General features: G+C 47.2%; 1 protein-coding gene across 1 annotated transcript in view; it reads left to right on the forward strand.

Annotated features, from left to right (window-relative positions):
* Positions 1-577: 577 nt before the first annotated feature.
* The window catches only part of NRF1 (nuclear respiratory factor 1), a gene marked incomplete at its 5' end in the record, with an annotated part of 56,160 nt that continues 37,195 nt past the window's right edge, over positions 578-19,542 (forward strand). The window contains 7 exons of the mRNA XM_082013928.1: positions 578-800; positions 3,614-3,728; positions 5,928-6,054; positions 6,650-6,790; positions 15,110-15,268; positions 16,296-16,493; positions 18,210-18,311. Of these exons, the coding sequence (XP_081870054.1) occupies positions 578-800; positions 3,614-3,728; positions 5,928-6,054; positions 6,650-6,790; positions 15,110-15,268; positions 16,296-16,493; positions 18,210-18,311 (1,065 nt within the window). The remainder of the gene's footprint in view (positions 801-3,613; positions 3,729-5,927; positions 6,055-6,649; positions 6,791-15,109; positions 15,269-16,295; positions 16,494-18,209; positions 18,312-19,542) is intronic.

Genomic DNA, 19,542 nt, shown 5'->3' on the forward strand with positions numbered 1-19,542 from the left:
AATATGCTTTATGTAATATTTGTGCTTGGGTTGTAATGATTTTGCCTGCTTCCGGACTCTAAACAAATAATGCAACAAAAGTGGTCTCCAGAATGCAGCTTGCTGCCAGTAAACTTCTGTACTGATATCCTTGTTTGTGGCCTGAGCTATTGAGGTTGGAGTACAGAGAAGTTGTGTATTGCCCTTGAGCATCTTCCCTGAAAGCTAGATCTTGAAGTGGCAAAAATAAGTTCCAGCTTTGATCAGACCTCTTAATGTGTAGTGGGTGAGAGGCACGTAATCTCAGCGCTTACAAGGTCCTTAAAGATCTTTCCTTCAGCATGTGCTATGCCATGTTGTTTGGAAGTATGGATTTTTGAAAACTCTTAAACTTCAAGTTCCTCTTCTGACTCCTGGTGCAGTCGTTATTTCCCTCTCGTAGAAGACCGCTGCCACTGGGGGAGGTAATCTCTGCTCCCTTTTGGTCACGGCCGGCTCACCTAGCTGGCTCAGAAGCCTTTGGCTTCCCTCCCTTAATGATGCATCAATGTCAGTAACCCCTTCCTGTGATTTTTGTTTCCTCTGACAGTAGCTATTGATGGAAGAACACGGGGTGACACAAACAGAGCACATGGCCACCATAGAGGCCCACGCAGTGGCCCAGCAGGTGCAGCAGGTCCATGTGGCCACCTACACAGAGCACAGCATGCTGAGTGCAGATGAAGACTCGCCGTCTTCGCCGGAGGACACCTCCTATGATGACTCTGACATCCTCAACTCCACGGCTGCCGACGAGGTCACTGCCCATCTGGCTGCAGCAGGTAAAGTCAGCGGGATGCTCAATGTTCTCCTAATGTGTAGCATTCGTGCAGAGGTTGCAAAGAGCGCTTGAGGGCAGCTGGTGATCTTTTCACTCCACAGGATGCTCTGAATGCTTCCTTATTGCCCTGGCTTTAATAGCACTTCTTCACAAGGTCTGCTGGCTGCTTGAATCTTGCATCATTTTACCTGTGTGTAATATGGAGGTGCTGGGAATAAGAGACTGGTTTGTACAACAAAAAAGGTCCCTGGTAAATGCTTCCTCAAATAACGAAACTAAAATACCAAATATGTCAAAGAGCAAGCTTATTTCAGGTTCATATAAACAACAGCAAAAATAACCCAGGAGTGCTACACAACCCTGCTTAGCCAGGGAGCTCACATGCTAGGCCTCTCCCAAGGAGATGCCACAAGGGGTCCTGGCATATCTGGACTGGGAAAGTATTTCAAAATCACAAATTCCTCCCAGTGAAGCCACTGCCAAATGTCTTGCAGATTTGTCGTGTAGTGGATCTACCTCATTAGTAGAAAACTGCAGTGATGAGTAAACACTCAGAGACTGGTCTCGCTCCATATCAGACTTGATCTGATGAATAAAGCTCTTGATGTGCTTGACTGAACCTGTGAAGTTCTACCACCCCACTGAGCATCCCATGCTCTTTGCTTATTAATTTTCCAGCCCCAGCTCCTGCAGGACTTTTTCTTTCCTCCTTCCCTTCTAGCACACAAGCTTTTCAGGCGTGGGTGGTGGTCACAGGAGGCAGGCACCCTCCTGGTGCAAGGGCTGCCTGGTGCCCCTCCAGCCCCTGTCCAGCCGAGTGCCCCAAGCTTCCCCGGGGCAGGCGGCTGCAGTTCGTGGCGTGGGCTGGCACATCCAACCCAAAACTTGCCTGAGAGCCCAGCATAGCCCTTCCTCACTTCTCCAGAGCAAATGTTTTTCCAGTCCCCCCACCTGTTCACAGAATCACTAAGGTTGGAAAGGACCTCCAAGATCATCAAGTCCAATTGTTAACCCAACACCCCCATACCCCCTAAACCATGTCCCGAAGCGCCACATCCACACGTTTTTTGAACACTTCCAGAGATGGCGACTCCACCACCTCCCTGGGCAGCCTGTTCCAATGCTTGACTACCCTCTCGGTGAAGAAATTTTTCCTAATATCCAATCTAAACCTCCCCTGGTGCAACTTGAGGCCATTTCCTCTCGTCCTGTCGCTGGTTACTTGGGAGAAGAGACCAACCCCCACCTCACCACAACCCCCTTTCAGGTAGTTGTAGAGAGCGATGAGGTCTCCCCTCAGCCTCCCCTTCTCCAGACTGAACACCCCCAGTTCCCTCAGCCGCTCCTCATCAGACTTGTGCTCCAGACCCCTCCCCAGCTCCATTGCCCTTCTCTGGACACGCTCCAGCACCTCAATGTCCTTCTTGGAGTGAGGGGCCCAACATTGAACACAGGATTCAAGGTGCGGCCTCACCAGTGCTGAGTACAGGGGCTCGATCCCTGCCCTGTTCCTGCTGACCACACCATTCCTGATACAGGCCAGGACGCTGTTGTCCTTCTTGGCCACCTGGGCACACTGCCGGCTCATGTTCAGCCAGCTGTCAACCAGCACCCCGAGGTCCCTTTCCACTGGGCAGCTCTCCAGCCGCTCCTCCCCAAGCCTGTAGTGTTGCATGGGGTTGTTGTGACCCAAGTGCAGGACCCGGCACTTGGCCTTATTATACAGTTCTTTTTACACAAGCACAGGATCGTTGGAGCAGTATGCAGTGGTGCTTGCTGCGCCCGCCATGGGTAGCGCTCAGGTAGTTCATTACAGATTAACAAAATCTGGCTCTGTAGTGTCACTCAGTGTCACTCTGTCCCTTACAGCGTCGCATCTCCCATAGCAGCTGCCTACGGAAAAATATCATCGCATGCTACTTTTGTTATTGTCTACCAGCTTCCACTGATCGGTAGCTTGGGACTTCCCAATCCAGTAGCTGCATCTTTGTTAAACACAAAAATACAGTGCTTTTATGACCCCTGATGTGATCTTTCACTTCTGACACATGGAGAAACTACACACACAGCAACTGAGGTCTGCTCAGGAGTCAAAGGCAAGTCCTTGAGCCTGCATTAGGCCCCAGGGCTTTTTTACTCTGACCCTGCGCTCATTTCTGGAGATCACCAATAGAAGCACAATCCACTGCATGTTACTTCATTTACTTCCAATTAACTTAACAAAACTGCCCTTTACATAGATTATGTCTAGCATTTAATCACAAAAGCAATAGTGCTGCCGTGCCACGGTTCCCTCTGTTCTTCCTGGGCTGTTGTAGGATGCTGCCAGTAACTCTGGATTTTCAATTTCTTTCCCATTAAAACTGGTCCTTAATCCCTGGGGAAGGCTTCGGACTTCTGATGCTGTAGTTGGGGTATCCAAGCAGGATTGTACCTTGTGTCTTCTCCCCTGCCAGTGGGATCTCCTCAACTGCAGTCAGTTATTGAAAGTTTTGGCATAGTTGAGAGTTTTTCAGTATATTTGGAAGATAAAATACGTAGTTCTGTGATTGTAGGAAGAACTCTGGACTGAAATATGTGACTTTCACCTGGGACTGATCTGGGATTTGCCTTTTGATACACGTCTCCGATGCTGGAGAGGAATGATCCTGGCTGTGGGAGAGCTCAGTGGGGAACTGGGGTCACCCTGGTCCAGTGGGGAGGCCCTTGAGCTGAGCCCTTGGGACCCTCCCTGGGGAGAGGCAATGGCAATGTCCTTTCTGGCCAGTTCCTGAGCTGTGTGTGCCGATTCACCCTTTGTGGTTTAATTTCCAGGCCCTGTGGGGATGGCAGCAGCTGCTGCTGTGGCAACGGGTAAAAAACGAAAGCGACCACACGTTTTTGAATCCAACCCGTCAATCCGCAAGAGGCAGCAGACGCGTTTGCTACGGTAAGGAGTCCCGCCTGCACTTTGACACCTCGGTCTGCATCCTCAATCTGTCTCCGGTGCCGTGTATGGTGAGACCATGTGCTGTGCAGAAGTTGCCCAGTTTTGGGGTTTTTTGGGCATCTTTTCTGAACACAAGAGCTGTGTTTTAGTTTGCAGAAATAGGTTAAATTTCAACTCTCCTGATATTATGATCACCAGGACTGACATGACCATTCTGGTGGAATCCACCATTCTGTTCTAACTGCAGCTCTGTCATGGTAACATTGCCTTGCAAGATATTTGTAGTGGCTTTAACAGCAGCTGGCCTGAGAATTAGGAGCCACAGCCATATCCCGGCTCTGCAGTGGCACGAAGGACTTCTCTACCTAATGAAAAAAGTCTTTTCTGCATTATGAAATGATCCTGTGAATAAATCTAGTGTGTGTGACCTGAGTTTCCTTTACCAGCAGACCCCGTTGTGTGAGCTCCACACTGAAGACTGACCCAGCCTCTAGTACACAGTGTTGGGGGAAAATAATCGAGGGGAGATGCCTGCCAGAGCTGAAACACTTTCTTTGGCTTTAGAAACTTGCTCTGTAGACACCAAACTTCTGTAGCCCTTCAGGTGTTGCACTACAGGTGCTCTGAGGCTGTCTGCCCGCCTGATGGCCACCTAGGAGCATTGGTGCTGAAGTGACTGCACAGGCTTTCCGCCAGCCTGGAGATATCACCTGCAATTCCATCTTCAAGAAACATTTGTAAATATTGGCTGGTACTATTTACTAGGTTTTGGAACAAAGCAATTTTTGCTTTATAACTGTTTTGGTTTTAATCGGGTTATCTTACAAGAGCTGGAGCATTTGTCACGTCGTTTCTTCGGGGTTTCCTCCTGCATGCACACTTAATGCACTGGAACAGCAATGGCCAGAGTTCTGCCTTTTCTCCTTCTATTCTAACTCTTGTAAAGATGATGAGAAATTAAGTTGGTTTCTTTGCATTCTGCTTACCCATCTGCTGAGTGCCACAACATCCTTTGCACAGGATCAAGCTGGAACAAAGTGAAGCAGGGTTAGTGTTAAATAATACTCCCTGGGAGTGGAGTCCCTTTTTTTTTATAGCCCCATTCTGTTTTTCCCTCCTTCCCCCAACTGCTGACCCAGCCGTCTTTACGAAGAGCAAATTCTTTTCTCTCTCAAAATGTGAACAATATATATTGAAACTCCTGTTTAAAGGAATTATTTCTTCTCTTTTCATGCAACTGCTTAATTTTGGCACATGCAAGTTACTGACAAAGTGCATCATTTTTTTTGCACTCTGATCAATTTGACATGTTTGTGCTTGATATTTACACCACTGTGAATCAAGTAGGAAGTTACAGTTCCTGATTCTGGGATCTCTGCCTAGCTGGTGGTGGTGTTAGTGCTTTGGGGCAATGTGTCTGCTGCTAACAGCAGGTTCTGAAATGACAGTTCTAAACTGTCACTGTATGGAGTGCTCAGGTTATCTGGTGATAAGTGCTAGTCCTCTCTTGTTTTATGAGTTTCTGCCAGCATTTCTGACACATTGTCTTGCATTGCTTAGAAGTGAGTAAGAGCCGTAAAGTATATAATGGAACATTTTTTTCCTGCAGAGAGACCGTTCCAAAGGGACTTGCTGATGTGGCAGGTGTCTGAATACCTGGGTTTCCTGTGCTGAGCTGTTGCAATATTTCTGGTTCTTGCCTGTCCTATAGTTGTATGTTGAATTCTTACAGTTCTGGTTTGAGCAGGATTTTGGTACTAGAGAATTGCAATGCAGTGTTATGAGGCTGGATGTAAAATAACCTGTGTCTGCAGTCTTCTTTTGTTGAACCATTCAAATTCTTTACCTTGCAAGTTTTGTATTGCTAATACACTTAGATGGTGACAGGGCAGATATGCAGACCCTTGCTGTGCTATCTTTGCTGCTCTGGTGATTTCTCTTTACTTTTTACATCAATGGAAAAAGGAGAGAAGGGAGAATAATTGATATTTGAGCTGCCGAGTGACTGTAGGGACCGCAGCAGGCCTGCGGGAGCAGAGGAAGAAGCAGTATATGCAGTTAATCTGACCAGCCGGGACTCCGTTTTTCACCTGGTTTGCAAATAGGTAGCATGAAGAAAGGGACTTGACAATGCAAAGGGTTGTGTTTCTACAGGGCTTTCAGCCATTACCTATTCACTGTGTTATATCTCTGTTTCAGGAAGCTGCGAGCCACACTGGATGAGTACACCACCAGAGTGGGGCAGCAGGCCATTGTGCTCTGCATCTCACCCTCCAAACCCAATCCTGTCTTTAAAGTATTTGGTGCTGCACCCTTGGAGAATGTGGTAGGTGTCTGTAGGAAAAGCTATGTAATGAATTGCTCACCTTCTCTGCAGGTTTCATTCTGCTCAAGGCAGCCTTGCAAGCCTGGAGGCGGTCTGAAGGTCATGTTTAAAGCCCTGTAAATGGGAGTTGAGAGTGTATGGACATGAGAGTACAGCACTGAGGTCCTGTCTTCTCTGCATGAATGGTTGCCTAACACGTCTCACCAGGGTTGAATATCCTGGATTAAAAATTGGAGGGAGCAGGTAGTGATGATGTGTTTGAACTCAGCTAGGCTGTTGATGCTTGCACCTTGCTGCAGACCAGAGAGTAAATGGAGCAGATCCTGACCATGGTCAGTATCATAAATCTTGATTCAGAACTTTTCTTTTAATCCTATAAATACTTCCACTTGCCAGTATTACTTGAAGTTTCATCATCAGCTCTTCAATGTGGCCAAGTCTTCGGGGCCAGTGGGTATTTTTTCTTGCCAGCTGTGGCACTGTTTGCTGTTCCTGTTCTGCAGCACCTTGGGGAAGGTGGCTGGCCCTGCGTCCTTGCACTCACCTCTCCTGGTGCTCCTTACCTTGTTTACCTGAGCATAACAATTCCCCACAGGTACGCAAGTACAAGAGCATGATTCTGGAAGACCTGGAGTCTGCACTAGCAGAGCATGCTCCTGCGCCTCAGGAGGTTAACTCAGAGTTGCCGCCCCTCACCATCGATGGCATTCCGGTCTCGGTGGACAAGATGACCCAGGTAAGCAGCCCGACATGGCAGAACCAGAGAGAGAGACTGGGCATCTTGCAGTCATATCCTGTTATTTTGCACTGCAGCTTATGTCTACACCTCCAGGGGATGTATTTGATCTTTTCTTTCCCACGGGACTGTAACAGCTCAGATAGTATTAAATGTGCCGCATTGTTAGTGGTGCTTATTTTCTAGATGAAACAGTAGAGGTGCTGGTAAGGACTAGAGCTCAGGCTGCTGGGAGCTTTCCCCTTTGAGCTGTTTTTGTCACCTCCCATAAGCTGTGAACAGGGAAGATACTTGTTCTGCACTTCAGAGTGGTTTTTAGGCACTGATTTCAGGAAGGTCACTTGTGAAATACTTTTTAGGCTTATCCTACTTGGACATTTCTTGTGTGCTCTAGTTTGTTCCCTCCTCTGTTTTATGCTGTGGATTGGAGCAGAGGGCAGCTTGCTGATGCTTTAAGTGCAGATGAGACCCTGAGAGAGAGACTTCTGATCTCGAGAACAGCGGGTCATCTGCCCTAGGGATGCAGGGGACTTTCTCTCCAGGTCCAGCCCTTTGCTGACCTTGTTATTGCTAGGAGAAAGAGCCCAGGGAAACTTCCTTGGTATGGGAGGGATTGTCTGTAGGGAAATCTCCTTCCCCTGGGGTGCAGGACCTGAATGCAGGCAGGTGTGTTTTGTAGGAGGCTCTGGATACACTCAATCTGATGCACCACAACAAATTGTAAACACTGAAATCCAGTTTCTTCCAAGAGAGTAGCAAGATGGAAAGGTCAGAGGTTTCGGGCAACATACAAAGAGGTGTTGTAGTAGAGCAAAGATGTGCGGATTTCCTCTCTGCTCTGCAGAAAGATCATATTCTGGTCAAAACACCATTTCCATTATTTAGGTGGAATCAGACAAGCTCACACTTCTAATAAAATTTTACAAAGAAATCTACTGTGCCTTGGCTGATAACAGATCATGTTCCTAATCCATGACAATATAAGGCAAAACTTAGTTGCTAGATTCTTAAGCCACTGTGAAACGTGGTATCTGCAAGAGCTGTTCGCAGGCAGCTTTTGTTTTGGGTCATTACTTTCCCCCATTGCCATGGGAAACTGTTAAAAAATGGAAACATTTTACTTTTAAAGTAAAAAGAGAGACCACCAAAAGATCACAGGTGTGTAACTCTGAGTTCATTTGTATTGGCAAACAAAATGCTTGTGTTTTTCTGACTTATTTATGGACTCCTTACTGTAGTAATTAAGCTGAGTAACAGCAAGAGAAGTGCCTAGGACTTAAAATAAGGAGAAGGAGACATCTATGTGGAGATCTGCGTGGGCAGAAGGAGGCCGTCCTAGCATGGTGCGAGTAGTGAAGCTGGAGGTGGTTGTAGCCCCAGCATGTGGGCTCTGAGGAGGGGAAAAAAGCAAATGAGCTGTTGCTGGTGGAGTGGTGGAAAGAAAGGAGAGAGAGGGAAGTGAGCGCGGATGAATGAGATCAGAACGTGAGCCTGTTGCAATGCAGTAACACATCTGAGAAACTTCTCTGGTTTGCAGTGTGCAGAGTATGTGCACATATAAAAGAGCCAATAAAAAGATCTATCAACTGTTTGGCTGTTAATGGTGCACGTGCCATCAAAGCAGCAACAAAAGTGACAAGCTCTCACTTCAGAGAAGCCTTCAGCTGAATTTATAGTGCAGATTGTTTACTTTTTGTGATAGAGCTGGAAATTAAATATTTTAACATCAAAGGTTGCTGAAGTGTTTTCTGCTTCTACTTTATGGATAAAATACTAATATCCCCAGAGTTGTATGGCTAAAATACTAATACTTTTCATGTTAAGCTAAAAATAAGGTTGGAGGTTTTTTTTCTTCCAAACATGACATGGCCTTGGTCTTCAGGAAACCTTGCACAAAGATGTGGCCAAGCCCAGTTGCCTCTGGGGTTTGATTGCTCTGTATTTCCAGGTGTGAAGCAGCTCTCCAGTCTGAGGCACTGGTTGCTGGCAGGGCTTTTTTTTTTTTTATGCCCCCCCCCCCCCTGCACAACACTCCTGTGTTCCCAGGCTTCTTGTGGCTCTGTTAAATGAGAAACGTTTTTTCTTCTCCATGTTCTGCAGGGCCTTTGGTCTGCAAGCGTGCAAACTGCTGATGTAACAGCGTAGAGCCTCTTATTTCAAGTCTTCTCATGCCGCATTATGGTAAAACAAGTATCTTGTTAGGAGTAGCCCTCATCTTTTTAGTGCAATGTGGTAACTCAAAAGAGCTTTGTGAAGAAGGTTTCTCCTGAGCTGTGGACAGAGTCCATGCTCTTTGTGCCCTGTTTGGCTAACCATCGCTGTCCCGGTTAGCCCAGCCGTTGCGGTGTGCACGCATGTTGTGGGCATGCTGTGCTGCCTCAGTTTCCCCACATACCATATAGGGATGATGCGTTTTAAATATCTTTAAAAAAAACTTTTGAGATCCTTGAATGGCTGCGGGCCACTTGAGGACAGAACACTAGAATTAATGGACAGGACTGTGGGCTCCTGGGTGGATTTTCATGACCCAGTAGGTCTTTCTTCTTGTAAAATTTTCAAGGAGTAAAATGTTGCATGTGGTGCTTAGATCATTTTGTTGCTGAAAGCATCCAGCTGCTATATAGTTTTTGCCGGACTTGGGCGCAAACTTTAAATAGAAACGAAATACAGACATGCTGAATGCGATGAGGACTTGTCATTATTGCTGTCTTTTTTTTGGCCACAATTGCAATTTGAAATACATTCGTTTGGGAGAGCGGATGATAATTCTGACTCCTACATCTCTGCAACCTGTTGCCCTGCTAGAGGTGCCATCATTTTTCTGTAGGAAACTTGATTCCCAGAGCTACCAATATAGTTCTTTGTATTTGCTAACAAGAAATTAGCTTTTTCAACAAAGTTGCACAAAGGCCTGTGGAAAACCGAAATACTTATAAATACCAATTGGGCAGCACAATTAAGAGGTGTGTCACTGGGAGTGGAAAAAGGAGGCCTCTGCCTTCAGCAGCTGCAGGTGTCAGCAAGCAGGTGGTAGAGGCGTTAACTCCTCAAAGAGGAGATGAAAATAACTCTCCTTTTAATTGCTCTGCTTCCCTGGTGGTCTTGAGGGAAATAAAGCCTTTACTATAGCCTGAGCAAAGATGCTTCTATAAACGTGCGAATGGAGAGCATCACCCACCTCAGCTGTGCAGAAAAAGAATGTGTTGCAGTAGGACTCTTACCCTGCAGCCATTACACAGAGAAATCTTGTTGCTTTCTGGACTTTGGCTACGTTGACGCTATACGTCAGAGCTGAGTTTGCCCCTAAACTTGTTCTCACTTGCTCGCTGATATGATTAAGGAGTAAGATTGGGTAATGCTGAGGTCGATGCTTCAGTTGGCCCTCACCGAGGTCACCAGAATTTGTTTATGCTTTTCTGAACAGGTGATTTGTCCTTTAATCTGACTTTTTTTAAGTTTAGTATGCCCCTATGATTTGCAGTCTGCTTATACATGCCAACAAAGCTTATCTGGGCCTCTCAAAAATCATCTTGATGTCTGTTTGCATACTGCCCTCCAAAAAGCTCTAGCAGAAACAGCAGATATCTTTCTGTACGTGATAGTTTGTATGTAGGAGAAGCCAAGCACCAAAAGACGGTAACTGAACTCAGTTTGCAGCTGGCAGATCCTCTCCCCGGAGGGGCAGGGATGATCCTGCAGTGCTGGACCCCATTGCCCGGGGGTGAGGCTTGCTGGTGCTGCCTTCTGGTCTGTGTCAGAGGTGGGGTATGGGGACAGTCTGTGTTTCTGCTCTCCCAGCAGGTCGTTGGCATGTGGCAGTGGGAGAATCCTTGTTTTGCAGTGGAGGCACCCCAGAGTTAGGAATTGGGTCCCCGTGCAGCTGAGCTCTAGCACTGGACAGTTGTTCCAACAGTGGGAAGGGTAGCGAGTCCTGCAAGGTACTGCATACAAGGATGAGTGTATACTTCTAACTGCCGTGCAGGCAGCTGCCTGCTTTTACAGCATTTAAACTCAGAGCCTGCATCCTGCCTCATTTCCAGCAAGAACAAGCAGTTATGTCCAGCACTCAGATCTCCAAACTCTGCTATAGGAGGTGGTGATCCCGAGAGGGACAGCCTGGTCCCCACGTATGCCCCTCTGAAACTTTAGAACTAGTCACTCATTCTTAACTTGACTTGACCATGGTTTCAGTGTGGAAGAGAAGATTTGCATAAAGAGTAAATCCCTGAGCAGACACTGCTGTGGGGAAACTCACAGCACCTCCTGCTTTTTGCACTGATGACCACGTTGTTAACTTTAGGGTTGATTCTTGTGGCCAGGTATAAACTACTGTGTCTGCTGGGTGCAGAGTGCCATCGCTTCTTGTTGAGGAAACCCAGGCTGACCCTGCACCTCGTCTTTGCCGTGATAAATTTATGACAGTGGCAAGCCCACACTCATCCTGCCTGCCAGAAAGCACCCGGCAGTGAGACCTTGCAGAGTTCGGTCAGGGCCATGAGGGTTTTCATAGCAGGAAATTCATGATGACAGCTTGGTTGCTGCCTTGACAGATGCCTGGCTTTTTAATCTGAATGATTAAACATTAATTGGAACTTTTAAACTTGAAGAACATTTAGTCTAAAACTGGCTGTTGCAAAAAGAAGGACCAGTGAACAAAATACCTGGGTGCTTTGTTGCAATTGCTGCTTTGCCCTTTTCCACTCTGAGGTGCAACCGAGGTCCTACATGGACTTGACTTCCCTTTTCCCAGCTGCTGCTTTTTGGAGATCCTGAGGCTGAACTCTGAGACCAGGTAGAAAATTCCCAGCACGGGTTTTGCTCTCTTCCAGAAACCACTTTCCTTGGCAGGGCATAAACCTTAAGACCGGAGCATGGCTGCACGCTCCGCACACAGGACAGCTTATTGTTCCCAGCACTGGAGTGCAGCTGTCTGTGATTTGGGCTGTTGCAAATGGTAGAATCAGGATTAGCTCGTTAGCATTAACACTTGAGTTTAATAAAACTTAGAAGACACTTGGTCTGTGTACCAAAGTGTGTCAAAGAAGCATTTCTTACAGTTTCTCTCAAACCCTCCTTGCTAGAGATCATATGAGCCCTTTCCAGAGCTGGTGACTGTGAAAATTGGAGTGAACTGCTGTTTTGGGGTTTTTTTAGCAGAGTTTGATTTTCAGGTGGTTCATGGATGGAGTCAGCAGAACGCATGGCTCCCACAGATGAAGTGGTTGCACTGGTTCCTCCCAGCCGTGTCCTGAGAGATGTGGGGTCTTTGTCTCAGTGCCGTAGCCTGTGTCAGAGCCCTGTGTGCTGCCCAGGTGAGGTCTCGTTACAGCACTAATTAGAGAAGTCCTTGCACTGGAGCAGGTTGTAACACTGCTGCTGATTGTCTCCCTGGAGGATTAAAGGCAAACCCTCCTTAACAAGTGCCTTGAGTAGCTTGAACCGCTGAACTCCCCAGGACCAGTAATTAATCCATCTGGTAACGAGGAACATGGCTTGCAGATAGAAGTTCTGGGAAGGAGCTTTTAACTGGTTTTGCACCAGGCAACTCAATGCTATTAGCAGGTTTATTTGAATAAACTGGGGCCTCAACTGGGGACCTGAAGCATGTCAGGGTCACTGTTGGCCCTGCAGTGGAAGGTGCATCATGAACAGACTTGGCCTGGGCTGGGAAGAAGGGCACCAATGTGGGATTTTTGTGCCTCCATTTATAATTCAGGGTTTTGGTACAGCTTCTCTGAGATGGCTTAGGATGTCCATGGAGTGGAAGAACTGAAATGCAGCTGCTTCTCTAGGCAGGGGTGGTTATTCTAGGCTGTGCAGCAGATACGGTATATATGGACCTACAAGTATACTGGATTTTTGTTGCCTTTGAAGTCCCTAGCCACTGCTGCAAACTGTATGCAATGTAGTAAATCACGCATACAAATAAATTGTTTTCTTTTTACCAAAACATACTTTAATTTTTCTATTTAACTGTGTAAGCTAGGGCCCACCTTCCATCTTCCAGTTGGGCTCTGGCTTTGAATAACGATCCTGTGTCCAAAAGAGCCACTGCAGAGCCAGTGCATTTAGCTGTGTGCTTAGGGGCTTTAGGCTCTTTGCAGAGACCACAGAGACAATCTGCAGTCTCCTGTTTCTCTGAAGCATTCCCTCCATTCCTCTGTCAGACTGATGTTACGGGGGACTTCAGTACATGCTCCCTGTGCTAATGTGGAAAAGAGAGCTTGTAAATGAGTTGTATCCATTGAGGGTAGGAGGGCTCTGCAGAGGGATCTGGACAGGCTGCATCGATGGGCTGAGGTCAACTGTACGAGGTTTAACAAGGCCAAGTGCTGGGTCCTGCACTTGGGTCACAACAACCCCATGCAACGCTACAGGCTTGGGGAGGAGTGGCTGGAGAGCTGCCTGGCAGAAAGGGACCTGGGGGTGCTGGTTGACAGCCGGCTGAACATGAGCCAGCAGTGTGCCCAGGTGGCCAAGAAGGACAACAGCGTCCTGGCCTGTATCAGGAATAGCGTGGCCAGCAGGAGTAGGGAAGTGATCATGCCCCTGTACTCGGCACTGGTGAGGCCGCACCTTGAATCCTGTGTTCAGTGTTGGGCCCCTCACTCCAAGAAGGATGTTGAGGTGCTGGAGCGTGTCCAGAGAAGGGCAATGGAGCTGGGGAGGGGTCTGGAGCACAAGTCCGATGGGGAGCGGCTGAGGGAACTTGGGGTGTTTAGTCTGGAGAAGAGGAGGCTGAGGGGAGACCTTATCGCTCTCTACAACTACCTGAAAGGGGGTTGTGACGACGAGGGTGTTGGTCTCTTCTCCCAAGTAACCAGCGATAGGACGAGAGGAAATGGCCTCAAGTTGCACCAGGGAAGGTTTAGACTGTATATTAGGAAAAATTTCTTCACCGAGAGGGTGGTCAAGCATTGGAACAGGCTGCCCAGGGAGGTGGTGGAGTTGCCATCTCTGGAAGTGTTCAAAAAACGTGTGGATGTGGCGCTTCAGGACATGGTTTAGGGAACGTGGTGGCCCTGGTTTAATGGTTGGACTTGATGATCTTGAAGGTCCTTTCCAACCTAGTGATTCTGTGATTCTGTGACTCCAAGCTGTAAATCAATATCCAGACTGGAACCAGCGTGTCATTCAAGCAGGATAGTGGCTGGGAGGAAGAGACACTCTTACGGCAGAAGATCGGGGATGGGTGAGAAGCCCTCCATGAGCAGACCCGTGTCTCTGTTATCTAGGACCACGTTGTGGCTGTGGCAACAACCGATGCTGACCCTGACATGTTCTTCCATGGCTGTGCCCCAGAGCCCTGAACATGCAGGTATCTCAGGGTTGTAAGGCGGCCCGAGGAGTCCCAGTGGCACTGGGACTAGCTATTAAAGCTATGAAGGGATGCAGGGAGGTGTTCTTAAATCCAACTGTTTAGCTTTAAGTTAATGTGGTTTTCTGTGATGTATGTGGTCGTGAGTGCTTCTTCTCTTCCTGCTCAGTTTCTGCAGCTGAACCAGCCTTTTCCGGAGGCTCCAGGCAATCCCCGGTACAAAACCCAAATGTGTCGTAAAACCCTGTGTGAGTTTTGTATTCTCTTTGATAACTTTAAGGGTATTACTTGCTCTTGGTGACATATCTGCTCAATTTACTTCGCAAGTTTATTTTTAAGGTTTTGTCTCCAGATAGTAAAAGTGGTCACTAGTTGACCAGTTTTCAGTGGATGCTAAGGAGAAGTAAAATCAGGTTGAAAGGTGTCCCCACTCTGGCAAAAGTTAAAAATAGATTCAGAAAATTAGTCCAGCATGTGTTATGTTCTGCAGGGGTGGAGGTGGAGAAGTGTATGTGAGAGATTGTTTTTTACATTTGAGCGGCTCGCTGAAGCTTCATCCTCTTTGCAGTACCTCTGTAAAATGTATGCCAGCTCATGTCTGAGTTCCTGTTGCTGTGGGGACACTGAGTGTGGGGTTTTTTCTGCATTAGTCTCTCTCTCCCCCTGCCCCCCCCCAATCTTCCCATCAGGTTGGCTAGCTCTCTTCATAGTGGTGTGTGAACCGTGAAGTGTGTTAATACACTGTGTGTTTGTGCCCTATTGTAATTGGCTGACTTAACTTTGTTTCTGCTCTTTCACATGTGACTAAGCTATTCTCAGCTGAGTCTTGGGAGCAGATGGTAAAGTATTTGTCCATCTTCCTTAGGCGCTCAGGCCTCTTCCAGTTGGTGGTTCCAACAACCATGGAAGAGAAATGTAATAACTTTGTACTGTGCACCTCAAACCTACCAGAGATGAGAGTCCCTAAAAAAGTCTCAACCCTCTTATGTGGTCTGTTCCAGGCACAGCTGCGAGCTTTCATCCCTGAGATGCTGAAGTATTCCACGGGTCGTGGAAAACCAGGCTGGGGCAAGGAAAGCTGCAAGCCCATCTGGTGGCCTGAGGACATTCCATGGGCCAATGTTCGCAGCGATGTCCGCACAGAGGAACAGAAGCAGCGGGTGTGTATCCCATGCCTATCTGCCTTCGAATTGAGTACAGGGGCTTGTGACCAGCTTTTGTGGGAATAGTTTTCCCCTCGAGTGACAGAAGAAGCTATGACATCGGCCCTTCCTTGACTTTGTGTCAGACATTCAGCCTTGAGAGAGCAATGGGATGAGAGACACACAACCTTCAGTCTGCTCTGTCTCTGCTGGGTTTGTGTGACGAGCACGTATTTGAACCACATCTCTTTGTGCAGCAGGTGTCCTTTTCACTAGCTGCAGAACCTGCTTGCCTCTGTGGCCTTATGAAGCAGCCTACCCAGCTTAAGGCAAGTCTAGTCTCCAAGTATGCAGGTCATTTACTGTAGAGTCTGTATTATGGCCTCTTGAAGACTCTGAAGGTATTCTGTCCAATCCTGAGCAGCAGGGACCTTTGTACTTAAAGGGAAGCAGTCAAAGATGTACAGTGGCGCCAGGAAAAAATTGGAGAACTGGGTGAAAAGGTCTTGGACATCATGTATGGGAGGGACACCTGTATGCAGATGATGTTTCTACCAACCTTTCACACAGATAATTGAAGAAGGCTGCCAGGGTGTGCAGGCAGCAGGACTTGTGTAGGCTGGTGTAGGTCTGGTTGGATGGGGGGGGACGCCTGGTGAGGCTGGAAGTGGTGTTGTGGTAGTTGGTGCTTTCCTAGGTAAGGATGGTTTTCTACTTGTCACCCCCAATCCCTTAGAATTCCTTGAAAGCTGGTGAAACAGATTTCATTGAGAAGCTTCCCTTTCCCTTGGCCATATGTGCTCGTTCTGTATCAGTACGCAGCAAAGCAATAGCTCTCTAGAGTGATTTCTGAGTCTTGGGGAAAGGAGGGGATGAGGAGAGAGGGATTAGGTATTGGGGCCTTTTGATTGTTTGAGAATTTGCTGAAAACTGCCCAATAAAACCCAGTGAAGATAAGCATGCAGATCACAGCAGTAGCAGCACTGCAGTGGTTCAGAAAACTTTTTTTACACTGACTCTTCACTCTTCTTCATTCTGCTCATAGGTGTCATGGACCCAAGCATTGCGGACTATTGTGAAGAACTGCTACAAGCAGCACGGGCGTGAAGACTTGCTGTATGCGTTCGAGGATCAGCAGACACAGCAGCAGACTACGACCACACATAGTATAGCGCACCTGGTGCCATCACAGACAGTGGTACAAACCTTCAGTAACCCTGATGGCACCGTGTCCCTCATCCAGGTGGGTGAAACCCTCCAGCTTTTCCATGTCCAGCACGGCTGACTTGAGATAGAGTTGCCTGCATCAGGGAGGTGGTTTAGAGCAAACTGCTTTTGGTAGCTTAACTCGTCCTTCAAGAATTTTCTCTTTATCTGTATGTCTTAGCCTGCAGGCTTGTTAACCCAGTGCTTCCCCCTCAAAGAAGGAGTCTCATCCTCTCTCTTCCCCACTCCCATCCCTTATTCTCCTATTATGGCAGTACAAGCATTTCTGCAGCTATTTGGTCAAGCAATTCAGGGATCTGACCTGAGTTTAGTGAACCCGTTTACCAACGAATACAGTTCATGATGTGGCCACACGACGCCTGTGGTGGCAACGGGATGGAGTGATGGGAGGAGAGGTGGTGGCACTGCCTTTCTTTAATGGCATGAAATGTAGCTTAATCTATGGCATTAAGTATTGCTGTGCCCCCTGCTCTTCATCTTAAACCTAAAGTGTAATATATATGTTATACACAACAAAAATATATTTATCCTCATGATGCCCTCTGCGGTGAGGATGCCTCTTACACCGTTTTACAGAGGGGGATTCAGCGCAGGAGAGGCTGCATTCAGGCAGTGGCTGAGTGGTGCCGCTGTTTTCCCTGCATTCTCCGTGTGGGGAGGCAGGTTCTGGCAGCTCAGGATGTCAAAAATTTAAGTGCTCTCTTGAAACTTCCCAAGAGCTCCTCATCGGTGTGGGATTTGAACCTCAGTTTCCCCCGTGTCCCTGCCTCCAGACCACCACTGCCCTCGTACCTAACTGGCCCAGCCATTTGTCCCTCTTGAGCATCACATTTTTAGTGAAGTCTCGAACATCATTTGCTGTTGGCTGTTCTCATCTCACAACCATGAAGATAAAATCATGGTGTGTGAGTTTGTTCTGGGTTTGGTTTTTGGTTGTTTTTTTCAAAATGAGAGCTTTTCAGTGATTGTTACAGCTTTTTGTTCCCCCCACCAAGGCCCGCAGACTTGCCGAGCTGGTTCTGTTTGCTCACCTGCTAACATACATTTTCCCTTTGACTAGTGTTCCTTTAGGTGCTGGGCACCTGAGATCCCATTGACTTTCTAGCATATATAGGTTTAATTCTCCTTAGAAACAAGGCTGCGTATCTCCCTGCCTTTGTCTTTTCCCAGCTGTTAAATGTGGAAAAGGTAATTTCCAAAGGCAGTGGGGTATTGAGGATGAGTTAATGTTTGCCAAGTGCTTGGAGACAAGAGACCCGGTGAATGATAAGGAAGGATTGTTATAAAGGGCTGATGTGAAGGGTGTTCCAATCCAGGACTACTCGGTGGTTTTTTAAGTGATTTCCACCCAGTGTTGGCTCCACCGGCGTACCACACTCAGACCTGGGAATGGCAGCGGCATCCCCCAGCTGCTCTTGCAGAGGCTGGGAGAACAGCGAGGGCTCTGTCGCCTACATGGACGTAGGGGACAGCACAAGGGCTGTGAAAAACTTGCTTCTGGGCCATATCCACTCTGGAAGGTGCCATAGATTAACGTGGCTCTAGCATGTGATTTTCTCCCCCAGCCCTTTGAGACAGCTCTGTGTTTTCTGTGAGCTCTGCAATTACTATTATTCTCTGTGGGTGCGATGCTTTTTAATCTGCGAGCATATGAGTGTCCCTTTGTCTGAATTATGTGGACATTTTCCTGCAATAACAAATGTGTTCAGCTGCATTTTGTTGACTTCCATAGGTCGGCACTGGTGCTACAGTTGCCACGCTGGCCGATGCCTCAGAGTTGCCTACCACAGTTACCGTCGCGCAAGTCAATTACTCTGCAGTGGCTGATGGAGAGGTAAGGACTTGGGTCACGTTCATGGTGCACAAACCAGAATTGTCCCGTCTGAACTTCAATAAAGTTAAATATTTTCTAGAATTAAGTGGTCACAGGAAACACCAAGCCTTGCTTCCCCACCCTGCGGTGTTAAGTGTTAACATACATGTGAACACAAGACTCTATAAAAGAAAGTGCTGAACTGTTGTCATTTTGACTCAGGACTGTACAAATGCAATTATGGTGGAAGCCTCAGTTCTGCATTTAATACAGTTTTTGATATCTGCTATAGATTATTTATTTTGTGAGATCTGCTCTAGCAGATAAAAACTCAATGACCTGCACAAATACACATTTGTATATTTGTATTGATCAACTGTTTCATACATGCTGTAGATCCTGGGTGCTGGTTTGTCAGTTCAGGGTGGGGAGCGATGGCTGGGATATTTTGAGCCTGTGGTTAGCAAAGGATATTGCATGGCTGCGGGCAGATCCTGCGATTCTTTGGCCACTGATCTCTGGACAAAATGGGACTGTTTCTTTGCCGCAGCTTTTAAGGAGGTTTGCAAGTAAACCCCGGAGAGAGCTGTGTAATTGCACAGTAGCGTAGTGACAGCAAGAGATACCGAGGAGTTACTGTTCCATTTACTGTGAAAGTTTCTTCCACTGCTTTACAACTTGGCAAAGTTGTTTCTGTCAAGGACTCGATCAAGCCATTTCAACCCTTAAATCTGAACACTCAAATTTGCACACATTTATTTTTACACTTTTTTTTTTTTAAATTAGTAATAAAGGGGTTTTGTGTGCATTTAAGGAACACTCCTTTAAGAATATGAAGATTTTTTTTTTTTTTTTTTTTTTTTAAAACCCTCTTCGCCCCCAAACACACCTTTAAACCAGGCTGCGGGTTGCTTTCTGTCCTTTCTCCGTATGCCAGAATTTCTGGCCGGACAGTCTGTGCGCAGGAGTGGCGAGGTCTGGTCCCCTCTGCGTGGACGGGGCTTTCGTAGCGACAGGTGGCAGCACAGAACAGCTTTGCTCTTCACCAGACCCTGTTTCCGTCTGACCCACAGTGAAGCAGCCTGGCTCTGGGGCCGTGACCTTGAATTATTTTGCAGGTGCTTTGAGGGTTTTCAAGAACCAGTTAGCTCTCTTGAGATCTGAAATAAATTTTTTACAGGCACAAATAGAAATCGAGGGAACACAGGCATTTAATTCCTAACGTGAACGGAATGTCTAAGCGATATCTTGG

This window comes from Phaethon aethereus, assembly GCF_964289735.1.
Source record: "Phaethon aethereus genome assembly, chromosome: 1".
NCBI classification, from domain to species: Eukaryota; Metazoa; Chordata; class Aves; order Phaethontiformes; family Phaethontidae; genus Phaethon; species Phaethon aethereus.